A 27204-nucleotide genomic window follows, 5' to 3' on the forward strand; every position below is an offset into this window, starting at 1 on the left:
AGGCTGGATATTAGGAAAAAGTTCCTAACTGTCAGGGTGGTTAAACACTGGAATAAATTGCCTAGGGAGTTTGTGGAACATCCATCTCTGGAGATATTTAAGAGTAGGTTAGATAAATGTCTATCTGGGATGGTCTAGACAGTATTTGGTCCTGCCATGAGGGCAAGGGACTGGACTTGATGACCTCTCGAGGTCCCTTCCAGTCCTAGAATCTATGAAAAAAAATCTGAGCCATTCTTTTTAGGTGCCAAATCTGAGGAACTGTCCCAGATTGAGGTATCATTAGAGGAGGTTTTGGAACAAATTGATAAATTAAACAGTAATAAGTCACCAGGACCAGATGGTATTCACCTAAACGTTCTGAAGGAACTCAAATGTGAAATTGCAGAACTACTAACTGTACTCTGAAACCTATAATTCTAATCAGCTTCTGTACCAACTGATTGGAGGATAGCTAATGTGACGCTAATTTTAAAAAAGGGCTCCAGAGGTGATCCTGGCAATTACAGGCTGGTAAGCCTGACTTCAGTACCGGGCAAACTGGTTGAAACTATAGTAGAGAACAAAATTGTCAGATACATAGATGAACATAATTTGTTGGGGAAGAGTCAACATTGTTTTTGTAAAGGAAAATCATGCCTCACCAATCTACTAGAATTCTTTGAGTGGGTCAACAAGCATGTGGACAAGGGGGAATCCAGTGGATATAGTGTACTTAGAGTTTCAGAAAACCTTTGACAAGGTCCCTCACCACAAGGCTCTTAAACAAAATTAGCTGTCATGGGATAAGGGGGAAGGTCCTCTCATGGATTATTAACTGGTTAAAAGATAGGAAACAAAGGGTAGGAATAAATGGTTAGTTTTTAGAATGGAGAGATGTAAATAGTGGTGTCCCACAGGGGTCTGTACTGGAAACAGTCCTATTCAACATATCCATAAATGATCTGGAAACAGGGGTAAACTGTGAGATGGCAAAATCTGCAGATGATTTAAAACTACTCAGGCTAGTTAAGTCCCAGGCAGACTGTGAGAAGCTACAAAGGGATCTCTAAAAACTAGATGAGTTGTCAACAAAATGGCAGATGAAATTCAGTGTTGATAAATGCAAAGTAATGCACATTGGAAAACATAATCCCAACTATACATATGAAATGATGTGGTCTAAATTAGCTGTTACCACTCAAGAAAGAGATCTTGGAGTCATTGTGGATAGTTCTCTCAAAACATCCACTCAATATGCAGTGGCAGTCAAAAAAGCAAACAGAATGTTGGGCATCATTAACAAAGGGATAGATAATTAGACAGAAAGTGTCATATTGCCTCTATATAAATCCATGGTATGCCCACATCTTGAATACTACATGCAGATGCGGTTGCGCCTTCCAAAAAAATAAAATAAAATAAATTAAAAAAAAGACATATTGGAATTGGAAAAGGTACAGAAAAGGGCAAGAAAAATGATTAGGGGTATGGAACAGCTTCAGTATGAGGAGAGATTAACAAATATGTGACTTTTCAGCTTGGAAAAGAGATGAGTAAAGCGGGGATATGATTTAGGTCTATAAAAATCATGACTGGTGTGTAGAAAGTAAATAAGGAAGTGTTATTAACTCCTTCTCATAACACAAGAACTAGGGTCACCCAACGAAATTAATAGGCAGCAGGTTTAAAACAAACAAAAGGAAGTACCCATTGCCTGAGTATATTGTGAAGGCCAAGACTATAACAGGTTTCAAAAAAGAACTAGATAAATGCATGGAGGATACGTCCACCAATGGCTGTTAGCCAGGATGAGCAGGAATGGTGTCCCTAGCCTCTGTTTGCCAAAAGCTGGGAATGAGTGACAGGAAATGGATCACTTGGTGATTACCTGTTCTGTTCTTTACTTCTGGGGCACCTGGCATTGGTCACTGTCAGATGACAGGATACTGAGCTAGATGGACCTTTGGTCTGACCTAGTATGGCCATTCTTATATTTTTATGTTTGTGTAATTTCAGCAATAGAGTTCCAGTGGCCACCTGTCTGTCTGGAGAACTTCTTGATGTGTCTACTAAGCGATCTGCTTGAACCAGACTCCTAATTCCCCTTTTGTACCCCACAAATTACAAAAACATGTCAATCAAGAGTATTGCATAGCTGGTCAAATGGAGTAAAAGTAAAGGTGAGAAGGCATGCCAAAACAGGATGCGGGTTTTGTGGTTTTTGGGTCGTTAGTCCGGCAGGTGTACATATTTCCAGACTGCCTGTTTTTCACAGAGTTGAACCCCCATACTCCAAGAAAATGGCCCAGAAGGTTAGGTTCAGAGCACAGAGGGTCAGGTTCACCCCTACTCCCTTCTGAATTTGTCTTAACTAACCCAAGTTACTGCAAAGATCTACTAAATAACTATTCCTAGCAATAAGCAAAGTAATTGATAGACTATCCCAATAGCTGGCAGTGGCTTAGGCACCTGGTTTTTGTTATTTTGTCCCTCTGCAGTGGCAGCATTTCTGAAACAAAATATTTCCATTTGGAGGCACTTGCCACAGGACTGAGAATCCCAGAAATTTTATTTCCCATTTCAAATTATTTATTTTCTGTTCCTTTGGGAGAGGCAGGAATGTCTCCAAAATGAGAATCCAACAGAGAGAAATGGACAAGCAACCCATTCAGCACACACCAGGAACTACATGGGAACTACAAAGGTGATTGGAATAGTGATTAGCAAACTGTCCACCAGATGGCATCCCATCAGAAATACAGTAGAGCCTCAGAGTTAGAACACCTCAGGAATGGAGGTTGTTCATAATGCTGAACAAAATATTATTGTTGTCCTTTCAAAAGTTTACAACTGAATATTGACTTAATACAGCTTTGAAACTTTATTATGCAGAAGAAAAATGCTGCTTTTAACCATCTTAATTTAAATGAAACAAGCACAGAAACAGGTTGCCTTATCTTGTCAAATCTGTTTTTCAACTTTCCCTTTATTTTTAATTAGTTTTTGTTTAACACCATACTGTACTGTAGTACTGCATTATTTATTTATTGTATCTCCTGCTGCCTGATTGCGTACTTCCGATTCCAAATGAGGTGTGCGGTCGACTGGTCAGTCCATAACTCTGGTGTTCATAACTCTGAGGTACTTCTGTATGTAAACATTTAGTTCAGGCAACAGCACTAGAGCTGAGCTTCAAGATACACTCCTCAGGCAGGTGCTGTGCAATCCAGAGGGGGATCGTACCTTGCCCTTGTCCAGCTCCCACTCACTGGGGATGGCCCAGCATTCACCCTTAGGGTTCTGGGCTGAACTCATTGTGTGGGGAAAGGTCCTGCAGGCTAGCCCTGCTCCTGAAGCATGGGGATGAGATTCCTTAAAGATGGGATTCCCTGCATGGTATTTGTGACCATCTCTGCTCCAGGACTGGTGCACATAGTGTCAATAAACAAGTTACACTAAGCAATTACCAGACTCCAGATCACTAGATTCTCCTCCCATGGCAAACCAATCGGCAAGGCCCTGATTTCTGTGCTGCCCAGTAAAAGGGAGAGAATATTGGGAAATAAATAAATAAACATTAGCAGGCACTAATCACATACAAGTTCTGTGGGAGAAATATTTCCATTAGGTTTGTGTGTGTGTGTCTGTGTGTGAAAGAGGGAAAGAGCGCAAGATAGAAAGATTTCCTGTCATGCAAATCTCTCATTTGCAAAGTACAGATTAAATTTACTTTACATTAAATCATCTCTGTGTTTGTTAAACTGCACAGCTTCGACCCCCAATCTGGCACACCTGACTGATTTCAAGCATTATTATTCATGCACTTGTTCTATTGAGAGCAACGGGACAATTTACATGAGTGAAGGTTACTGAGCAGAGACAGTCTCTGCAGGGCCATACACTCCATGGGCACTGTGTTATATTTCTGCCATGAAGAGCAATGACCTCATAGAGCAGGGAGCAGAAAGGCAATTCCTCTGGCTGTGGGAGGTTGGTTGCATCAGGACAGTTGTTTGTACCGTCTGCACAGAAAACACAGCGCCAACTCCCCAGGCTCAGCCCCTTCGGAGGTGGACTCAAGAGAGATGCAGCCTGCCACGGAGAAGGATACAAGTATAAGGAGATGTCTGCACTTTGTAAACGGAGTGGGGAGAGCGTGTTCTAAGACAGGTCATGGCAGCAATTCGTCCATTCAGGTAGGTGGAGGTCTAATTACTGAGAAGAACCAGCCTGAGTCCTGGCGGCTGAACCCTGAGATATCAGAGCTCATCTCTTCAAGCTTCTCCTGTGGTTACAGGTGAGCTCCATCTTCCTGACGGCATTTCTATAGCACCTTCCAGACAGGGCATGCGTATGTTTTGTGAATATTAGCAAGACAAGAGGGGTGAGGTGAGGTCTTTTCTTGGACCAACTTCTGGTGGTAAGAGAGACAAGCTTTAGAACAAAACAGAGCTCTCCTTTAGCTCTATTACTTCACCCACCTTGCGTCTCTAATATCCTAGGACTGAATAAAACTGCATGCAACTTTTGAGTTTTGGCACTTTTGGCTGCAGCTTCTCACAGCAGAGCCAGTTGGTGTTAACAGCGCCATTTAACAATGGGGAAATTGAGATACATGTCCTGTGAAAGGTCCTCAGCCAGGGATCTGGCCCATCGACTCCAATGGAGCTATGGTCGATTGACTGGGATCTGGGACAGTGTGAGTCCCCTGATCACATTCAGAACATGCCAGATGCGCTCTGACTTCAGGGGCAGCATCTTTGTTCCCCAGGTCCGTTCTTGTTCCCATATTATCAGCCTTCAATCATTACGCAGTGTGAGAGTCACATCCCAGTTAGGGTTGCACATCAGCCTGGTTTTGCCCTTTCCTAAAATCCACCCTGAAGAGAGCTGTATGTTATTATTGCTTCAGAGTTAACACAGGGAATGTGAATCTGAAACAGAAAAGGCATTGCCAGTGCCTCATCATGTCACCATCATCATCATTACATGAAGTAAGGAAGAACTGACTCCATTTAATAATTTATGACATAAACTTATCTCTTGTGGAAGTGAAAATAATTATTCCTTTTCCTGTAGGACACTAAAATTCTGATTTTACTAACATCGATTATTAGATTAACTCCTGTAAATTCTAACAGAAGATCGGTGCCTAAGGACACTAGATGTTACTGAAAATATCAGTCCAAGATTTGAGTTGATGTATTTATTGATTTTGACTCCTCCTAAGACATGGCATGATTCTGCCCATGGCCACCAGTGCAATGCTGCTTTGAAGTATCATTGCTAAGCCCCAATATGTCAGCAGACAGGATATGACAGCAGATCAAGAAGGGGTCTGATCAGTCACATCACTAATTGGGGTACCAGAGAAATGGGCTGTTGTTATCATAGTTATTATTCAGGTATGGCAGAGAGTGAATCTGTAGGGATACCAAAGATCTGTTCTCAGACTGAGAATCCTGGGCACTTTGCTCTAAAATCTATATTTAGCCTTAACATTTCAGCGGGGGAGGAGTTTTTGAAAGCTCATGGAATGAATTCCTGACACTTGATTAACTTTCAGCTCTATGTTCTTCCAATTCACTGGCACGGCTTGTTTTCTGGTTCCTAAACTCAACCCATGGCAGACAGAGACTGGGGAAACCAAACGGCCATCACAGAATTCATCCTCCTGGGATTCGGAGATCTCCCTGAGCTGCAAATTCTTCTCTTCCTGCTGTTTCTAGTGATTTACATGGCAACTGTGGCCGGAAACACCCTCATGGTTGTGCTAGTTGTGGCTGATCAGCACCTTCACACCCCCATGTACTTCTTCCTGGGGAACCTGTCTTGCTTGGAGATCTGCTACACCTCCACCATCCTCCCCAGGATACTGGCCAGTCTCCTGACTGGGGACAAAACTATCTCAGTCAGTGGCTGCATCGCACAACTGTACTTCTTTGGTGGTCTGGTAGGTACGGAATGCTATCTGCTAGCAGTGATGTCTTATGATCGGTATTTAGCGATATGTAAACCCCTGCACTATTCAGCTCTGATGAATGCCAGGTTTTGCCTCCAGTTGGCTGCTGGGTCATGGTTCAATGGTTGTTTGGCTATTACCATTGTTATATTACTCATGTCACAGTTCATATTCTGTGGCCCAAATGAAATTGACCATTTGTATTGTGATCCCATCCCACTGATTAAACTTTCCTGTGGGGACACGCTCCTGATCATGTTGTTGAATTTCATCCTAGCCTGTGTATTCACTCTGCCTCCGTTCCTGTTAACCCTGACATCCTACGTGTGCATCATCACCACCATCCTGAGAATCCCTTCCACCACTGGGAGGCACAAAGCCTTTTCCACCTGCTCCTCCCACCTCATTGTGGTAACAATTTTCTACGGAACCCTAATGAGTGTCTCCATGTTACCAACACTCAATACACTGAGAGTGCTAAAGAAAGTGCTCTCTCTTTGCTACACGGTCCTGACTCCCCTGGTGAACCCCCTCATCTACAGCCTGAGAAACAGAGAGGTAAGGGAAGCCTTGAGCAAAGCACTCAGTCAATATGTGGCTTTCAAAAAAACATGCAGAGACTCTTAGATCATTACTGAGGCCAAGGTTTTCAAAGCTGCCCGGGAGATTTAGGCAGAAAGCCCCCACTGATATCAAGTTGAAAACTCCCATTGAATATGTCAGGGCTGATGGGGGAAAGCAATAGAGACGATCTGCATGGAGTTACCGAGGCAGGGTGTTTATGGTCCCCTGCTGTGTCTATGTAACAAAGAGGAATGTGAGGTTGTGGAGAATTCTATCCCCCTCTCATGTACAGCAGTGCAGCACTGACACATACAAGATGCTTTTTTTTTCTGCGTGGTGTTGACTTAACATTCACCTTATGTGAGGAGCATTGATGGCATCTGATAATGCACAGAGCTGTCTTGTCCTGTAAGGCACAAACTCCACTAAATAAAAATGCAAATCCATGTGTATATTCCTTGTTGTTCATTGTCAGGGCTGGCTCTAGGGACCAGCAAACCAAGCACGTGCTTGGGCAGCACATTTTCAAGGGCAGCATTCTGGCCATTTGTTTTTTCTGCTTCCGGTGGCAAAAGCCTAGAGCCGGCTCTGGCAGCAGCAGCGCGTCGTGTGTGGGGGGCGCCCTGTAGCCACTGCGGTTCGTGCCGCGGGGGACCAGCGCCCACACCTTGTGGCTGGGCCGGGCAGGCTTCGAGCGGGGGACACTCAGGCTGGGGGACACCCCACGGGGCACACGGAGCCGTCTGCAGGTGCCGCAGGGCGGCCGCTCCCCAGTGCTGCAGCTGGGGCTGGGCGAAGCGGCCCAAGCTGCCCAGGGACTGTGGCAGGGCGGCCAGAAGCAGCAGCAGCAGCGGGGCCATAGAGGGTGGGGTGCTGCCGTGCCGGGCCTGCATCCCGCTCTCCAGGACTCCGCTGCCTCTGGGACTACCCTGCCCTGGCTCCTCAGCCACCTGCCGGGGCGGTCCCCCAGCTCTGCCCTCCCTGGTCCCGGCCAGTACTGGAGGCAGGAGCCCTGGATGGAGGGACCCTGGACTGAAGTGCGGCCCGGGAGCCCCGCTGTTTACCCCGACCCTGCCAGCACCGGACTGATTGGAGGTGAGGGGGGAGCGGGCAGAGTCATCACTGGTGGCACCAGCACCAGGGCTGGGGCGGCAGGGGGTGCGGGTGGGGGGGGAGAGAGAGCCCAGGGCTGGGGTGTTAGAGGGTGCAGAAGGGGGAGGAAGAGAGAGCCCAGGGCTGGGGTGGGGGGCAGCCAAAATTTTTTTTGCTTGGGGCGGCAAAAAACCTAGAGCCGGCCCTGTTCATTGTTACTCTGTGTTGGACAGTAACATCTGGTAATCAAATTCCTACAGACTAATGCAAATAAAACAGTGTGGGTGATAGTATCAGAAGGTTTGTTGCTGTAAAACATTTCTTGTGCCCCCAAGGACAGACTGGAGGTCAGTGTTTTCCGTCTAAGTGGAAGGGGCACAGAGGGAGGTGGCCATAACCATGGTCACATCATGGAGTTTCTAACTGGAGGTGGAGGGAGACATAATTTTCACCATTTTTTTATTCCCAGCACAAACCCATTTTTGATGAAAATAAATGCGTGAGTAATAAAAATACCAAATCCTACTGAAGCATGTCAGGACGTCAGCCTGGGACACCCGCCACCCCCAAAGTAGTGCCTCTCACCATCCCCACCATATCCCCTTGCACACCAACCACCTGTATTGCCAGGGCTGGCTCTAGGTTTTTGGCCGCCCCAAGCAAAAAATTTTTTGGCTGCCCCCCACCCCAGCCCTGGGCTCTCTCTTCCCCCCACCCGCACTCCCTCCCGCCCCAGCCCTGGGCTCCCCCCCACCAGTGATGACTCTGCCCACTCCACCCTCACCTCCAGCTGGTCCAGCGCTGGCAGGGTCGGGGTAAGCAGCAGGGCTCCCGGGTCGCGCCTCAGCCCAGGGTCCCTCCATCCAGGGGTCCCGCTTCCAGGAGGGCAGAGCTGGAGGACCGCCTTGGCAGAGGGCTGAGGAGCCGGGGTAGTGTAGCCCCGGAGACAGTGGAGCCCCAGAGAGCGGGAAGCAGGCCCCGCACGGCAGCGCCCCATCCTCTATGGCCCCGCTGCTGCTGCTGCTTCTGGCCGCCCTGCCACAGCCCCTGGGCGGCTTGGGCCGCTTCACTCAGCCCCAGCTGCAGTGCTGGGGGGCGGCTGCCCTGCGGCACCTGCAGGCGGCTCCGTGTGCCCCGTGGGGTGTCCCCCAGCCTGAATGTCCCGCGCTCGAAGCCTGCCCGTTCCAGCCACAAGGTGTGGGTGCTGCTCCCCCACGGCGCGAACAGCAGCGGCTACAGGGCGCCCCCCATGCATGACGCGCTGCTGCTGCCAGAGCCGGCTCTAGGCTTTTGCCACCGGAAGCAAAAAAAAAAAAATGGCCAGAATGCTGTCCTTGAAAATGTGCTGCCCCAAGCATGTGCTTGGTTTGCTGGTCCCTAGAGCCGGCCCTGCTCACAACCATCCACCAGCATTCAGGTCACACCCCAAGTGTCTATGAATTGCCACGGCCCTGGTCCAGCAGCTCTGCCGCAGAAGCCTGTCTGCAAACACCAGCCACACCCTGGCCTCTGCCAGCCCTGGTTAGCACTTGCAGGGTGACCCAATCACACTCCCAGCCCTGGATCTTCCTCCAAAACTTGTATTCTTCACTGACCAGCTCTCTCCAGGACAGTTCAGGTATTATAGGTCCGTTGGGTCTATAAGGGTCAATGTACAGCAGTTTTATAACTTCCTTGGAGTTACCAAACAGTTCTGTTTAAACACAACACTGGATTCGTTTATTTAACTACAAAGAGGTAGGTGTTAAGAGAGAAGTAGAAGGCATTAAAGTCAATAATGTTTATAAGAGAAATGAAGATAAAACATTGTATAGTAATTTAACAAACTAGATTTGGTTCAAGGTGACAGTCTAACCAAATGTTTCCAGCAACAGAGCGAACCAAATTCTCAGCTCAGAACCCCTCCAAAGTCCAAAGGCTGGTTCCTTTGTTTTCTCAGGTGACAGAACCAGCGAGAGTGATAGAGCTAGATAGTGAAGGAATCCCTGGCGTGTTTTAGACCCTCCATTTTATAGGCCAGTCACCCTTTGAAATGGATTTTCAGGAAGGTTACCCCTAGATAAATGTCCTTCCCACTGTGAGGACGGAGACAGGGAGATTTGGTGTGAAAGAGGCTCCATCTTGTTTGCTAAAATGCCATTCGATCTGTTCTGCCCTCCCACCCCTTCGCTGCCTAACAATGGCCTGAGTTCAGGTCAGACTCAGCTAACCCTGATCCCTTTCCCCGACTCTGCCACCATCGCTGACTGAGCCTGAACAGGGAGGGCAGGGCCGCTCGTTAGTCATTGTCAGACAGCCTCTCACTGAGTGTCTCTCCCCATCTCCATCCCAGCTGCATTCCCTTTCTCATATTTCTGCTCCATTTCCACCGAGTGTTTGGTTCCATTCACAGCCAAGTTAGTGGTGTAATTCCAATGTCAGACACAAGGGAACTTTCACCTTCTCTGCGTGTGTTCAGGCTCTTATTCAGGAGACAGCCTGCCCCTCCCTAAGAAATTTATCTATCCCTCCCCCCCATTGCTGTAATACTTGGCTGGCCCAGAGTCTATAATATATTTATCCTTACAACACCCCTAAGAGATGGGGAACAGGCCCGGCTGCTGTTACTTCCTTTGTACAGCTGGGGAACAGAGATCTCCATTGTCCAATGGGAAGTCTCTGATGGAGCAGGGACCGGAACGACTAGAAGTGAGCCAATAACTGTGTTTTGGTTTAGTGACAGTTCCAGAAAATGAAGGAAAAAACAGAGTCAGGTTGAACTGAATTTGAACTTTTTTGGAATTTTCAGCAAACCACAGAAAGCAACAGAAAGTCCATTTGGGTTGAAAAAAAAAACGTGTAATTCAGCCAACATATTTTGCTTCCAGGCTTTTTGAAAGGCTAGATTTGAAAGGCACTTTAGGTACCCTACATTAAATGGACAGAGGAGAAAGAGGTGCTGCTTGACTTAATAACCTTTGGTCTAGTGGTTAGGAGCTCACCTGCAACATGGGATACCCAGTTGCAAATCTCAAACCTGGAACAGGGATCTGAATGAAGACCTTCTCTCTCTCTGCTGAGTGTCCTGTCCAGCAAGGTACAGGCCTCTCTGGATTGGTGTCTCTCAAACTGTCCCGTTAAAGCTGTCCCACTTTGTGTCAATAGTAAATATTTAATGGTCTTGAGATTTGAACCTGGGTCTCCAACATCCCGGATAAGTGTCATAACCACTGGGCTACAAGTTGAAAGAGAGAGTGCTTCTTTTCTTACCTTCTCCACCCATTTCATGAACAGCCCCTTTGTGAATTAACTCCGCCTCCCCTCAAATGTTTTGGGCTGAAAATTATAGGCAAATTGATGTCCAAGAGTTTTGGGTCAACCAAAAGTGCATTTTTGGCAAATAAACTATTGAAATGATTTTTTTCACCCAATTCTAAGGCCAAATGTGAGAGTAATGCCCTAAGTACTTTCTCCTGCCTTCATGGCTTCCAACTGTTTCCTTTCTCTCTGTCCCTCATCTCCTCTTGCAGCATAGCTCCCCCTGTTACTTTTGTCTTTCCATGTAGAAAAATCCTTCTTAACTAAACCACAAACCAATGCAATAATCACACTTAAAACCAAAAATGCCTGCCTCTTATGTGACATTTAGACACCGAGATTCTCTTTCCTCTGTGTGTTCGCTATATCTTGGGTTGGCTGAACTCATTTCACTTTTTTTTATCATTTCCACTGGTAATCTCGATGTTTATTTTTAAGCAATTTTATTCTTTTTATTCATTTAAATTTTCACCATGTTGGGTGAAATTATGTAGTGGGGATCAGACAATTCTTTAACGACAGGAGCTGTTGAGACTCAAAAAGTTAAAGCTTTATAACTGTTAGAATACAAATACTCAACATCATATGTCAAAATATATCCTTAAATCAAACTTTAATAAGTTCTCAAGCATCGTGTTTCTTACTTTGCCTATCTGCACATTTTTATTATGCTGGATGGAAAAATTATTGTCCTTTTTCTGTCTGCGGTAAAATCCAAATTTACCAATACCAATCTAAAATCCTTCCCTGCCTCATTATAGCCCTTTCCACACGCTGGGTTTGTTTTGTCTACTAAGATTGGAAGCTCTTTGAGACTCTCTCTCACTCTATTTTTTTTCAAAATTACTGCTTGCTCCCTATTGCCCATTATACAGTATAGCCGCTCCTTCCCCACCCCCACCCTCTGCTGCCCCTAGTGCCCATTATACAGTATAGCTGCCCCTTCCTTACCCCAACCCTCTGCTGCCCCCTAGTGCCCATTATACAGTATAGCCGCCCCTTCCCTGTCCCCACCCTCTGCTTCCCCTAGTGCCCATTATACAGTATAGCCGCCCCTTCCCCACCCCCACCCTCTGCTGCCCCTAGTGCCCATTATACAGTATAGCCGCCCCTTCCCATCCCTCACCCTCTATCAGGGTAGCTGTTATACAACACAGCCAGTTGGAGGCAAAACCTTGTATTAATAAGAGCTGAATATTGCAGGGGTTTACACATCGCTAAATACCAACCATAAGACATCACTGCTAGGAAATAGCATTCCGTAGCTGCCAGCAGGGCCAGCTCTAGGCACCAGCAAACCAAGCACGTGCTTGGGGCAGTACATTTACAAGGGCAGCATTCTGGCCATTTTTTTTGTGTGCTTCCGGCGGCAAAAGCCTAGAGCCAGCCCTGGCAGCAGCAGCGCGTTGTATGCGGGGGGCGCCCTGTAGCTGCTGTTCGCGTCGTGGGGGAGCAGCACCCACACCTTGTGGCTGGGCCAGGCAGGCTTCCAGTGGGGGACACTCAGGCTGGGGGACACCCCACGGGGCACACGGAGCCACCTGTAGGTGCCGCAGGGCGGCCGCCCCCAGCGCTGCAGCTGGGGCTGGGCAAAGCGGCCCAAGCCGCCCAGGGACTGTGGCAGGGCGGCCAGAAGCAGCAGCAGCAGCGGGGCCATAGAGGGCGGGGTGCTGCCGTGTGAGGCCTGCGTCCCGCTCTCCGGGGCTCCGCTGTCTCTGGGGCTACCCTGCCCCGGCTCCTCAGCCCTCTGCAGGGGCGGTCCCCTGGCTCTGCCCTCCTGGAGGCGGGAGCCCTGGATGGAGGGACCCTGGGCTGAGGTGTGGCCCGGAAGTCCCGCTGCTTACCCCGACCCTGCCAGCGCTGGACCAGCTGGAGGTGAGGGGGGAGAGGGCAAAGTCATCACTGGTGGGGGGGAGCCCAGGGCTGGGGCGGGAGAGGGTGTGGGTGGGGGGGAAGAGAGAGCCCAGGGCTGGGGTGGGGTGCAGCCAAAAAATTTTTTGCTTGGGGCGGCCAAAAATCTAGAGCCGGCCCTGGTCTTGCCCCAGTCCGGTGCTCCGCGCAGCTCCCGGAAACAGCGGCATGTCTCCCCTCTGGCTCCTACATGTAGCCACAGCCAGGGAGCTCTGCATGCTGCACCTGCCCCAAGCGCCGCCCCCACAGCTCCCATTGGCTGGAAACTACAGCCAATGGGAACTGCTAGTCTCTAAGCTGCCAAAAGGATTCTTTGTTGTTTTTGTAAACTCACAGGGATCCTCACTGTCTGAATTAGTTCACATTTACCACGTTAGTACATTGGCCTTTTTGTTAGCCTGGGATCGAATTTTGGGTTTGAGTTTTGATACTTTTATATCCTTATTAATGTGTGTGAATGAGGAACAAAGATGCTGTGTGTTGCATTTCCCAGAACCATATGGGGCTTTTAGCACAATGAGAAGAGATGAGGAATAGAGCTAAAGTGTTGCTGAGTAGAGTCGGAGTTTAATATATGAGTGTACACTTGAAGGACAGTCCTGCCTCAACTCCACTCCCTAGATAAGGTGAAACAACCAGTTGGGAGGGACAAGGGGGATGGGGGGGAAGGTATAAGAAATAGTAAAAGCCAAAGAAATGCCTGTACCTGATCAAAGCAGAACCTCATTCCTTACTCCTCCTGTGGAATACAAAACAGGTGATACCAAAGCCCCCAGACTCAAGACTATAAGTTGCAAGGGGTGGGACTGTGGGCATGCATGGCAGGTATATTTGGGCCTGTGAAGAAGGAGGAGGGGAGAACAGGGACACTGGGAAACAAGGCTCTGCGGCATCAGAGTTATGGACATACTTGCTTGAAACTAACCCCAATAAACATTGTACTGCCTGCACTTCAGACTTCTGGGCTTCTGCTTTGTGTCTGCGTGACAAGAACCGGGGGAGGGGTGAAGGGGAAACCCTTAAGATCTTGGTGCCCTGACTTCGATGCATAATGTTGGACAGGTGAATAGCAGCCAGGTAAGTCCCTCTTGCCAACAATCCACGCAGCTGCTTGGCAGGGATATGCCAGGCGCTCATGATGGTTGGTTCGGGTTCTTGCAAGCTAGGTAACAGATTTTTAAAATAGATGGATATGAAAGAATCAGAGCCCATTCCAGGTATGGTGGTCAACCTGGGATGAGATTAAAAAGGAAATGGGGAAGGTGTTGGGGACCCAGAGGGATGGGGGCTGGCTGAGGAGCCCACCCTCATTGGTAAATGGGTAGCAGAAGAATGTCCGTGCCCATGGGGACAGGATGTCTTCCAGGGAAAGGAGGCACTAAAGTCCATTTGTAAGAGGTTTGAAGTAAAGGCAGCATTATGGAAGGCTGCCACTAATCTTTCAAGTGTGGTGCTACTCCAGGAAAGGCAACTGTTTTAACCCAGGGAGCCCTACTCTTTGCTCAGAGCTAACTATATCCTTTTCTTCTTCTTCTTTTTCTTCTTCTTCTCCACCACAGTTTGCTAAATTTGCTGCTATTAGCCTATACTTTAAAACAACCTCACTGGGTTAATTGGTTGCTTTCCACCCTGCCCCCCCTTTCACACTTTATTTTTTCTGAAATTTTAATGGAGGGTACTTTGGATACGTATGTGAAATGATTTTGTGGACAAAGCATGACCGGGGTCTGCTGTATTCCATTGAAATTTTTAGAATAAAAGACCCATGGACGACCATGGAGACAAATGTTTTCCTGTCTTTTTGAACAATCCCAAGGGAAAGATAGCACAGACTAAGGCAGCTGTGTTGCAGGGATTGTACTTGGTGGCTTAGCCCTGGTCTACACCACGAATTTATCAGCGTTAGATCGATTTAACCCTGCACCCGTCCACAGGACAAAGCCATTTTAGTCGACTTAAAGGGCTCTTAAAATTTCTGTACTCCTCCCTGATGAGGGGATTAGCACTGAAATCGACCCTGCTGGGTCGAATTTGGGGTAGTGTGGATGCAATTTGACGGTATTGGGCTCGGGAGCTATCCCATTGTGACCGCTCTGGACAGCACTCTCAACTGAGATGCACTGGCCAGGTAAACAGGAAAAGCCCCGTGAACTTTTGAATTTCATTTCCTGTTTGGCCAGCATGGCTAGCTCAGAGGTGACCATGAAGATCTCAGCAGCACAGGTGACCATGGAGTCCCAGAATCGCAAAAGAGCTCCAGCATGGACCGAATGGGAGGTACTGGATCTGATTGCTGTATGGGGAGACGAATCCATGCTATCAGAACTCCGTTCCAAAAGACGAAATGCCAAAACTTTTGAAAAAATCTCCAAGGGCATGAAGGACAGAGGCTATAACAGGGACTTGCAGCAGTGCCCTGTGAAACTTAAGGAGCTCAGGCAAGCCTACCAAAGAGCCAGAGAGGGAAACAGCCGCTCCAGGTCAGAGCCCCAGACATGCCGCTTCTATGATGAGCTGCATGCATTCTAGGGGGTGCCTCCACAACTACCCCACCCCTGTGCATGGACTCCGTCAATGGATTCTCATGCAACAGGTATGCAGATTTTGGGGACGAGGAAGATGATGATGATGAGGCGGTTGAAGATAGTGCACAGCAAGCAAGAGGAGTAACCGTTTTACCCGACAGCCAGGAACTGTTTTTCACCCTGGATCTAATAACCTCCCAACCGACCGAAGGCGGGCTCCCGGACCAAGAAGACAGAGAAGGGACCTCTGATGAGTTTACCTTTGTAAATATAATAACATGGTTTAAAAGAAAGTGTGTTTAATGATTAATTAGCCCTGAAGGCTTGGGATGCATTCGCCGACAGTACAGCTACTGGAAAAGTCTGTTAACGTGTATGGGGATGGAGCGGAAATCCTCCAGGGACATCTCAATGAAGCTCTCCTGGATGTACTCCCAAGCCTGTGGGAGGAGGGGTGAAACGATCATCACAGAGAATTGTGTGTGTGTGTGTGTGGGGGGTTAGTTGGGTTTGTGCTGCATGTTAATCCAAAAACTGCAGCCCCTCCTTTTTAAATGGCCAACCCAACGGGTGTTTGGTATGTGAAATGAGGGCGTTGCTGTTGGAAACCATTCCCACGTGTTATGAAGGTTAAAGAAGCAAGAAGACTGTGGCTTACCATGGCTGCCTGCAAGCCGAATTCCCATTACAAGCTAAGGTGAACAAGATTTCTCCCTCCTCCTTATGACACCTGAAAACTTCTATCATGTCCCCTCTCAGTCTTCTCTTTTCCAAACTAAACAAACCCAATTCTTTCAGCGTTCCTTCATAGGTCATGTTCTCAAGACCTTTAATCATTCTTGTTGCTCTTCTCTGGACCCTCTCCAATTTCTCCACATCTTTCTTGAAATGCAGTTCCAAGAACTCGACATAATACTCCATTCGAGGCCTAACCAGTGCAAAGTAGAGCGGAAGAATGACTTCTCGTGTCTTGCTCACAACACACCTGTTAATACATCCCAGAATCATGTTTGCTTTTTTTGCAACAGCATCACACTGTTGACATGTTTAGCTTGTGGTCCACTATAATCCCTAGATCCCTTTCTGCTGTACTCCTTCCTAGACAGTCTCTTCCCATTCTGTATGTGTGAAACTGATTTTTCCTTCCTAAGTGGAGCACTTTGCATTTGTCTTTGTTAAACTTCATCCTGTTTACCTCAGACCATTTCTCCAATTTGTCCAGGTAATTTTGAATTATGACCCTGTCCCCCAAAGCAGTTGCAATCCCTCCCAGTTTGGTATTATCCGTAAACTTAATAAGCATACTTTCTATGCCAATCTCTAAGTTTTTAATGAAGATATTGAACAGAGCCGGTCCCAAAACAGACCTCTGCGGAACCCCACTTGTTATGCCTTTCCAGCAGGATTGGGAACCATTAATAACAATTCTCGGAGTATGGTTATGCACCAGTTATGCACCCATCTTATAGTAGCCCCATCTAAATTGTATTTGCCTAATTTATCAATAAGAATATCATGCGAGACCATATCGAATGCCTTACTAAAGTCTAGGTATACCACATCCACAGCTTCTCCCTTATCCACAAGACTCATTATCCTATCAAAGAAAGCTATCAGATTGGTTTGACACGATTTGTTCTTTACAAATCCATGCTGGCTATTCCCTATCACCTTACCACCATCAAGTGTTTGCAGATGATTTCCTTAATTACTTGTTCCATTATCTTTCCTGGCACAGAAGTTAAACTAACTGGTCTGTAGTTTCCTGGGTTGTTTTTATTTCCCTTTTTATAGCTGGGCACTATATTTGCCCTTTTCCAGTGTTCTGGAATCTCTTCTGTCTCCCATGATTTTCCAAAGATAATAGCTAGAGGCTCAGATACCTCCTCTATTAGCTCCTTGAGTATTCTAGGATACATTTCATCAGGCCCTGGTGACTTGCAGGCATCTAACTTTTCTAAGTGATTTTTAACTTGTTCTTTTTTTATTTTATCTGCTTAACCTACCCCCTTCCCATTAGCATTCACTATGTTAGGCATTCCTTCAGACTTCTCGGTGAAGACCGAAACAAAGAAGTCATTAAGCATCTCTGCCATTTCCTAGTTTCCTGTTACTGTTTCTCCCTCTTCACAAAGCAGTGGGCCTACCCTGCCTTTGGTCTTCCTCTTGCTTCTAATGTATTGATAAAAAGTCTTCTTGTTTCCCTTTATTCCTGTAGCTAGTTTGAGCTCATTTTGTGCCTTTGCCTTTCTAATCTTGCCCCTGCATTCCTGTGTTGTTTGCCTATATTCATCCTTTGTAATCTGTCCTAGTTTCCATTTTTTATGAGACTCCTTTTTATTTTTTAGATCATGCAAGATCTCGTGGTTAAGCCAAGGTGGTCTTTTGCCACAATTTCTATCTTTCCTAACCAGCGGAATAGCTTGCTTTTGTGCTCTTAATAGTGTCCCTTTGAAAAACTGCTAACTCTCCTCAGTTGTTTTTCCCCTCAGTCTTGATTCCCATGGGACCTTACCGATCAGCTCTCTGAGCTTACCAAAATCTGCATTCCTGAAATCCATTGTCTCTATTTTGCTGTTCTCCCTTCTGCAGGGATACCAATGTGCTGTTCTTGGACTGAGACTCCTGGCACTTTGCTCTGAAGTTTCTATTTAGCTTTAACATTTAAGGGGGTAACCGGAAGCGGGGGAGGAGTTTTTGAAAACTTATGGAATGAATTCCTGACACTTGATGTTCTACTGATTCGATTGCACAGTTTGTTTTATTATTCCTAGACTCAAGCCATGGCTGACACACACTGGGGAAACCAAACAACCATCACGGAATTCATCATCTTGGGATTCGGGGATATCCCTGACCTGCAAATTTTTCTCTTTCTGCTGTTCCTAGTGATCTACATCACAACAGTGGCCAGAAACTAACTGGGCTGAGGTTGATGGTGGGATGGAAATTATTGAAATCATGGTGGAATTCCTCAAGGGCTTCTTTTCCATGGGTCCAGATGATGAAGAGGTCATCAATGTATTGCAAGTAGAGTAGGGGCGTTAGGGGACGAGAGCTAAGGAAGCGTTGTTCTAAGTCAGCCATAAAAATGTTGGCATACTGTGGGGCCATGTGGGTACCCATAGCAGTGCCGCTGACTTGAAGGTATATATTGTCCCCAAATGTGAAATAGTTGTGGGTGAGGACAAGGTCACAAAGTTCAGCCACCAGGTTAGCTGTGACATTATCGGGGATACTGTTCTTGATAGCTTGTAGTCCATCTTTGTGTGGAATATTGGTGTAGAGGGCTTCTACGTCCATAGTGGCCAGGATGGTGTTTTCTGGAAGATCACCGATGGATTGTAGTTTCCTCAGGAAGTCAGTCGTGTCTCGAAGATAGCTGGGAGTGCTGGTAGCGTAGGGTCTGAGGAGAGAGTCCACATAACCAGACAAGCCTGATGTTAGGGTGCCAATGCCGGAGATGATGGGGCGTCCAGGATTTCCAGGTTTATGGATCTTGGGTAGCAAATAGAATACCCCTGGTCGGGGTTCTAGGCATGTGTCTGTACAGATTTGTTCCTGTGCTTTGTCAGGGAGTTTTTTTAGCAGATGGTGTAGTTTCTTTAGGTAATCCTCAGTGGGATCAGAGGATAATGGCCTGTAGAATGTGGTGTTAGAGAGCTGTCTAGCAGCCTCTTGGTCATATTCCAATTTATTCTTGATGACGACAGCACCTCCTTTGTCTGCCTTTTTGATTATCATGTCAGGGTTGTTTCTGAGGCTGTAGATGGCATTGTGTTCAGCATGGCTGAGGTTATGGGGCAAGTGATGTTGCTTTTCCACAATTTCAGCCTTTGTACATTGATGGAAGCAATCTATGTAGAAATCCAGTCTGTTGTTTCGACCGTCCGGAGGAGTCCACGCAGAATCCTTTTTTTTGGAGTGCTTGTAGGGGGGATTCTGTGGGTTAGTATGCTGTTCAGAGGTATGTTGGAAATATTCTTTGAGTTGGAGACGTCGAAAGTAGGATTCTAGGTCACCGCAGAACTGTATCATGTTCGTGGGTCTGGAGGGACAAAAGGAGAGGCCCCGAGATAGGACAGACTCTTCTGCTGGGCTAAGAGTATAGCTGGAAAGATTAACAATATTGCTGGGTGGGTTAAGGGAACTACTGTTGTGGCTTCTTGTGGCATGTGATTATTGTGTGTGATCGAACCAGCACATACTATCAGATTCCATCCCAAATGGTCGAGCTAGTTTGGACAATCCTCCATTTTTCTGTGAATATCCAGTGGACTTATGATATGGATAAAAGCTGCAGGAACAGCTCGATGTAACTGCCTACAATTGGACACATTTAAAATATATTCTCCAGAATGGTGTTAAAAGAATCTCAGTCCTGTTGAAGGAGGAGAAGCAATGCTTTTGGTGGTGGCCTGGATGTTGGACCATATGACAATGGTCAGGGTTCTCAATGTTACTGTGGGTCATTGTGGCTGTTGGCTTATTATTGAGTATACTAATCCTACAATGTATAGTGTGATGGTTCAGGGGGGCAGAGATACATAAAGCACAACCACTAATTGTAACATATAAGTAATATAATAGGCCTTCCACCAAAGTGTAACAGATAACACGGACCCAACCTTATCGGGTCCATCACTATGGGGAATCTGAGTCACTAATTGGAATATATGTGCAGTATGCCCATACAAGAGATGGTGCAGGGCACTATACTGCATAGGGGCCAGTGGGGCAAATGGAGCACCAACACATTCCATCTTGATACCTTGCACTATCAGAAAATGGGTTGTTGCAGATGTTTTCTGTAGATTGTGAGATAAAAGATGTTTTTAACTCTTTGGGAATTGCTTGTTGCCACAGATGGTCTTTGTAATAATGGGGGGTTAAAACTCCCTTTAGCTTATCAATCATGTAAAATGAGATACTATAAAGGAAGTTCCATAAGTAAACAGGTACATTGGGATACAGGAAACAGAACACATGGTGGGATCAGTGGTGGGAAATAGTTTCTCCTTCCCCACACAGCCATTTCTTTGTCCCTGTAGCTGACTTGGCTGTGGGTGGTCCCGCTTAGTGGTGGAAGTGAGAGTTCAGCTTACCAGTTAGAGTTGTCTCCAGGTTGAGCAGAGTCCAGGGAATCAGCTGAGGGTCAGTACTGGAGGGACAGAAGCTAAATGACTGAGCTGGGAGTTAAACTGGTTTCATAAGCCAGAGGTGGAGCTAGGGACAGCACTGGAGAAACAGAAGCCAAATGCCAGGTTTTTTCTTCCTCACAAATGAACAAAGCCGGGTGGGGAGTGCTTGGCCGCTGAGCCCTGAGCCGCCGCAGGAGCTGGCTGCGCCTGCGGCGATGTTGGGGCCGCGTGGGGCGTGATGGCCAAGGAGCCGGCCCCCTCTCTCCTCCGGCCGCACCTGCCGCCCCCCCCATGGCTCCTCCGGCAGTGTTGCCCCCGGCGAAAGCCCGGCAGGCGCCGCTTTTGGGAAAAGGGGTGAGGGGTAGCGGCTGCTTCCCTTGCACCCCGCTAGCTATGTTACTGAACCTGGGCAGCATGAGATGGTAGAGTTTAGAATCCTGACAAAAGGAAGAAAGGAGAACAGCAAAATATGGACCATGGACTTCAGAAAAGCAGACTTTGATTCCCTAAGGGAACTTATGGGCAGGATCCCCTGGGAGGCTAATATGAGGGGAAGAGGAGTCCAGGAGAGCTGGCTGTATTTTAAAGAACCCTTACTGAGGATTCAGGAACAAACCATCCCAATGTGCAGAAAGCATAGCAAATATGCTTGTCTTATGTTACCAGATTTACCCGTTACTTTGGGGTATGCTCATTTATTAGGCTTACTCTTCTGGAGGGCGGGGGTTCCTGTACTTTTATCAGTGTACGGTTTGTGTCATTTGTGTTTTCATGTGCAGCTCTACCTCTCCCTGCTGCAAGTTCCCTCCCAGTGGAGCTATGCTGAAGGACCTAGGTTCCCCAGTGCTGGGTTTCTCCAGCCCCAGAATCAGATGAACAGACACACACACATTAACAGAGCACATCTGAGAGGACCAGGTTAATCAGCATTCCCAAGCTGACCCCTTATATGTCCCTGGACTCAGTAGGCTGGGTTGAGCAGCACTTCCAAGCTGCCAACCTCAGATGTCCCAGGTTCAGCACGTCCCTATCCCCATGTTCACGTTACAGTTTTTCTGGTAGTAACCCACTTGATGAGCAAACACCACAGAATTTTTGGGTGCTGCAGGAATCTTTTAGCTTTTAGCTTAGGAATGAGGCGCGTTGCTGCAGAGTGAATGAGGAAACCAAAAAACACCCACGAGGGGGAAAGAGAGAAAGAGAAGCAACCAGCTTAATCATGGAAGTTATTTTTTTCCAGGTAATAATCATAGGGGATGCAAACAAACAAAACAGTCATATTATTAAATCTAACTTAAATTAGATTATAAAAGTCAGGTTTACAAAACTATAATGGATCACATAAGTCAGAAGGCTATACCTAGAAAATACACAGAGAGAGAGAGAGAGAGATGGGTTCTCACCACTCCATGAAGCTTGAATCAACTGGGGGTCCAAGGTGGTGGTGGTAGTTGAGGGTCGGGTGTGCTGGAGACAGGCATAGTCCCCAGCATGATCTGTCAGGAGAAGATGAAGTCCCAATGGAACTGATGGAGATTTTGGATCCAGGCATCAGAACATTTACTTGAGCATGGGTAGGAGTTTTTGTAGAGAAACAACAATGGTTCAAGGGAAAACATTAGATTTGTTTATGTGTAAACAAGAGAGAATACCAAAGTTGTTTTAGTCAGGCTAGACCATGGGAGCTGCTCATTCTAGGCTTAGGGTGGTGTTCCTTGGAGGGAGCTCACAATGCAATTAGGGAGTTTCAGTATTTTGGATACCAATAAAGGATTTATTACTAGAACTGGTCTGATAACTACTGAGCCGGGTGTGTGCAGGCGTAGGTTCATTAACATCTGGAGCAGAGATCCCCATCATGCAGTGCTCCCCTGCTTTTCTGGTCCCAGAGTTCCGTGCACTTCTTGCCTTGGAATCTCTATTCTCCATTCTGTCCTATCTTCGATGCAAATGAGGCCAGGGAGTTTCCTTAATCCTGTTGTCCTTTATCCCAGGTGTTTAGGTGTGTCTCCCACTGCCTTTTCATTGCTTTTTGTAAGTCTTTCTTCTGATGCAGACTTGATCAAGCAGAGGCTGTGTGTGGGGGGGTGGTCTTTTGTGAGTCAGATAGGCTAGGTAACACTTAAAAGAGAAATCTTTGGTGAGCTTAAACACAAAAAGGAATCTTACAAGAAGTGGAAACTTGGATCGATGTTTAGGGAGGAGTATAAAGATGTTGCTCAATCATACAGGGGTGTAATCAGGAAGGCCAAAGTGCAATTGGAGTTGCAGCTAGAAAGGGATGTGAAGGGTAACTAGAAGGGTTTCTACAGTTATGTAAGCAACAAGAAGAAGGTAAGGGAAAGTGTGGGACCCTTACTGAATGGGGGAGGCAACCTAGTGACAGAGGATGTGGAAAAAGCTGAAGTACTCAACGCTTTTTTTGCCTCAGTCTTCACAGACAAGGTCATTTCCCAGACTTCTGCACTGGGCAGCACAGTATGGGGAGGAGATGAACAGCTCTCAGTGGTGAAAGAACAGGTTAAGAACTATTTAGAAAAGCTGGACATGCACAATTCCATGGGGCTGGATGCAATGCATCCGAGGGTGCTGAGGGAGTTGGCTGATGTGATTGCACACCATTGGCCATTATCTTTGAAAACTTGTGGCGATCACGGGAGGTCCTGGACAATTGGAAAAAGGCAAATATAGTGCCCATCTTTAAAAAAGGGAAGAAGGATAATCCGGGGAACTACAGAACAGTCAGCCTCACCTCTGTCCCAGGAAAAATCATGGAACAGGTCCTCAAGGAATCCATTTTGAAGCACTTGGAGGAGAGGAAGGTGATCAGGAACAGTCCATATGGATTCACCAAGGGCAAGTTATGCCTGACCAACCTGATTGCCTTCTATGATGAGATAACTGGCTCTGTGGATGAGGGGAAAGCAGTGGACGTGATATACCTTGACTTTAACAAAGCTTTTGATACAGTCTCCCACAGTATTCTTGCCAGAAAGTTAAAGAAGTATGGATTGGATGAATGGACTATAAGGTGGATAGAAAGCTGGCTAGATCATTGGGCTCAATGGGTAGTGATCAATGGCTTGATGTCTAGTTGTCAGCCAGTCTCAAGCAGAGTGCCCCAGGGGTCAGTCCTGGGGCTGGTTTTGTTTGACATCTTCATTAATGATTTGGATTTGGATGATGGGATGGATTACACCCTCAGCGAGTTTGTGGATGACACTAAGATGAGGGGAAAGGTAGATATGCTGGAGGATAGGGATAGGGTCCAGAGTGACCTAGACAAATTGGAGGATTGCGCCAAAAGAAATCTGATGAGGTTCAACAAGCACAAGTGCAGAATCCTGGACTTAGGACAGAAGAATCCCTTGCACCGCTATAGGCTGGGGGCCGACTGGCTAAGCAGCAGTTCCCCAGAAAAGGACACTGGGATAACCGTGGATGAGAAGCTGCATAGGAATCAGCAGTGTGCCCTTGTCGCCAAGAAGGCTTTACAGCATTGTCATAAATATAAAAGGAAGGGTAACAATCTTTACACATGCAGTAACATCAAATCCCTCCTGGCCAGAGGTACAAAATCACTTACCTGAAAGGGGTTAATCAGTTCAATTAACCTGGCTGGCACCTGACCAGAAGGACCAATGTGGAAAGAAGATACTTTCAAATCTGGAGGGAAGTGGGGGAGAAGGAGGTTTTGTTTGTGCTCTTTTTGTGTGTTCTCTCTCGGACAGAGAGGGACCCGGCAGAAAAAAAACATCTCCTAAAGCCCTACCTGGAATAAGCATCTAAAATTACAAAAATTGTAAGTAATAGTAAGGAAATGCGTTAGATTATCTTTTGTTTTACCTTGTGAATTTTCCTTATGCTAAGAGGTAATTTTATTCCTGTTTTGTAACTGGGAAGCAGAATCAGAGGGGAATCCTCTGTGTTTTAAATCTTTTTATTTATCCTTTCAAGTTATCTTGCATCCTGATTTTGCAGAGGTGCTTTTTTTACTTTTTTTCTTTATAATAAAATTCTTTTAAGAACCTGATTGATTTTCAGTGTCCTAAAAAAACAGAGATTTGGTCTGTGCTCGCTTTGTTTAACCTATTGGTTGATATATTATTCTCAAGCCTCCCCAGAAAAGGGTGTGAAGGGGCTTGGGGGGATATTTTTGTGGGGGATAGGGCTCCAAGTGGCCCCTCCCTGAATATTTGTTTAAATCATTTAGTGGTGGCAGCAATACCGTCCAAGGACAAGGAAAGAAATTTGTGCCTTGGGGAAGTTTTTAACCTAAGCTGGTAGAAATAAGCTTAGGGGGTCTTTCATGTGGGTCCCCACATCTGTACCCCAGAGTTCAGAGCGGGGAGGGAACAGTGACAAGCATATTTGGCTGCATTAGTAGGAACATTGCCAGTAAATCGAAGGAAGTGATTATTCCCCTCTATTCGGCACTGCTGAGGCCACATCTGGAGTATTGCATCCAGTTTTGGGCCCCCAATACAGAAAGGATGTGGACCAATTGGAGAGTCCAGCAGAGGACAATGAAAATGATTAGGGAGCTGGGGCACATGACTTACGAGGAGAGGCTGATGGAAGTGGGCCTATTTAGTCTGCAGAAGAGTGTGGGGGGATTTGATAGCAGCCTTCAACTCCCTGAAGGGGGATTCCAAAGAGGATGGATCTCGGCTGTTCTCAGTGGTGTCAGATGACAGAAGAAGGAGCAATGGTCTCAAATTGCAGTGGGAGCAGGCTAGTTTCTATATTAGGAAAAATATTTCAATGGGAAGGTGGTGAAGCACTGGAATGGGTTACCTAGGGAGGTGGTAGAATCTCCTTCCTTAGAGGTTTTTAAGGCCCAGTTTGACAAAGCCCTGGTTGGGATGATTTGGTTTCGGTTGGTCCTGTTTTAAGCAGGGGATTTGAGTAGATGACCTCTTGAGTTCTCTTCCAACCCTAATCTTCTATGATTCTAAATTAATGGGACTAGTCATAGAGCAGGGGTTGGCAACGTTCGGCACGCAGCTCGCCAGGGTAAGCACCCTAGCGGGCCGGGCCAGTTTATTTACCTGCTGACGTGGCAGGTTCGGCCGATCGCGGCCCCCACTCGCTGCGATTCGCTGTCCCGGGCCAATGGGGGTGGCGGGAAGCGACGCGGGCCGAGGGATGTGCTGGCCGTGGCTTCCTGCCTCCCCCATTGGCCCGGGACGGCCAGTGGGGGCTGAGATCAGCCGAACCTGCCGCGTCAGCAGGTAAATAAACTGGCCCGGCCCGCCAGGGTGCTTACCCTAGCGAGCCACGTGCCGAACGTTGCCGACCCCTGTCATAGAGTAAAGTACTTCCCCATGTGAGTGAGGAAGGAAGAATTGGCCCTTTAAATTGGCAGTGGTTGGAGTGCTTTCTAAAGGGTAGACTGTGATTTCTTCACTTATACTGGAAAACGGTTACTGTCACTCATAGCTCCATTGATTTCAGTGGGATTATTCATGTATGTAACTATTCATTAATGTGACCAAGGGGGTAAGCTGGCCCTCAGCACCCAGAACTGATCACTAGCACCCTAGGTGGCAGATTTTAACTAGTGTAACATGAGTTTGAAACACATTCTGCATCCCATTCCCTGAGCTGTGAAGCACTTAACTGTTCTTCCTGTTTGGTCACTACCGCATGGTCTCATTTAATTGGTGTAATTTAACATCAATTTCATTTTAGCCTTAACAACTACTGAGAAGTCTGTAAGCACCTCCTATCTCTAGGCATTTAGTGCAATGGGCCAAATTCATCTTGAATGTAATGCTGTGCACTCCAGTGGTGCTACACCAATTGAGCCCTCTGAATTTTAACAATCCCCTCTGAAACTTGTTTGAAGTTGGAACATTTTTCATGGTCATTGTAAAAGACTTTTTAATAATGCCCTGTGGGATCCATTAATATGAACATCCTTTCATTGTTAGCTGATTAGCAGAGCTTAATTTGAAGGGATAAAATGATAAAAATTACAGATCAATAATGTTCTTGTAATAAAAGTCCATAGGGCCACTACATCAGGTAGCTATCAAGGTGCTCAGTTACCAATGTGTTGGGCACCTGAAATACACCTAAAGTGTATATATATTTTGATTTTTTTATCCATTATATTGATCCCAGTTTCAAGCTGACTGCAAAGTTACATTTGATATTTTCCATTGCTGTTTGTAGTGCTGTAGCTGTATTTGTCCCAGGATATTGGAGAGACATAAGAACATAAGAACAGCCATAATGGGTCAGACCAATGGTCCATCTAGCCCAGTATCCTGTCTTCCAAACTGGGTGCAGTAATATTTTTGTTGGACAAACTTCTAAGCTACACACCACTCTTCTTCAGGTCTGGGAAAGATATTCACAACGTTCCAACTAAATACAAGGTGGAACAGATTGTTTAGCATAAGTCGTTAATACTTATTCTAAGGGACCATTCAAGGTGAACTGGACCGTTAACACCTCTGCAGTCATAACAAGGGGGTTAGTAAGTTACAGGAAAACAAAGGGGTTAGTGAGTTACAGATTGTTGGAATAAGCCATAAATCCAGTGTCTCTGTTCAGTTCATGATTTTTAGTGTCTAGCAAAGTAATGAATTTAAGCTCCTGGGCTCATCTCTTACAGGTGTTGGGCAGGTTTCCCTTGAGAACAAGGACTGAGAGGTAAGATATGGAGTGATGGCTTTGTGAAAAGTGTTTGCCCACAGCTGTTATGATGTTTTTGTCTGTA

The 27204-nt window shown here is 46.5% G+C and overlaps 1 protein-coding gene across 1 annotated transcript; it reads left to right on the forward strand.

The window, feature by feature from the left end:
* Positions 1-5583: 5583 nt before the first annotated feature.
* Positions 5584-6571, forward strand: LOC117885384 (olfactory receptor 6N1-like). Its single transcript, XM_034786696.1, has one exon. It carries the CDS (start codon positions 5606-5608, stop codon positions 6569-6571), a length of 966 nt encoding a protein of 321 aa, XP_034642587.1. The 5' UTR covers positions 5584-5605.
* Positions 6572-27204: the final 20633 nt, after the last annotated feature.

Source organism: Trachemys scripta, chromosome 12, assembly GCF_013100865.1.
Source record: "Trachemys scripta elegans isolate TJP31775 chromosome 12, CAS_Tse_1.0, whole genome shotgun sequence".
NCBI classification, from domain to species: domain Eukaryota; kingdom Metazoa; phylum Chordata; order Testudines; family Emydidae; genus Trachemys; species Trachemys scripta.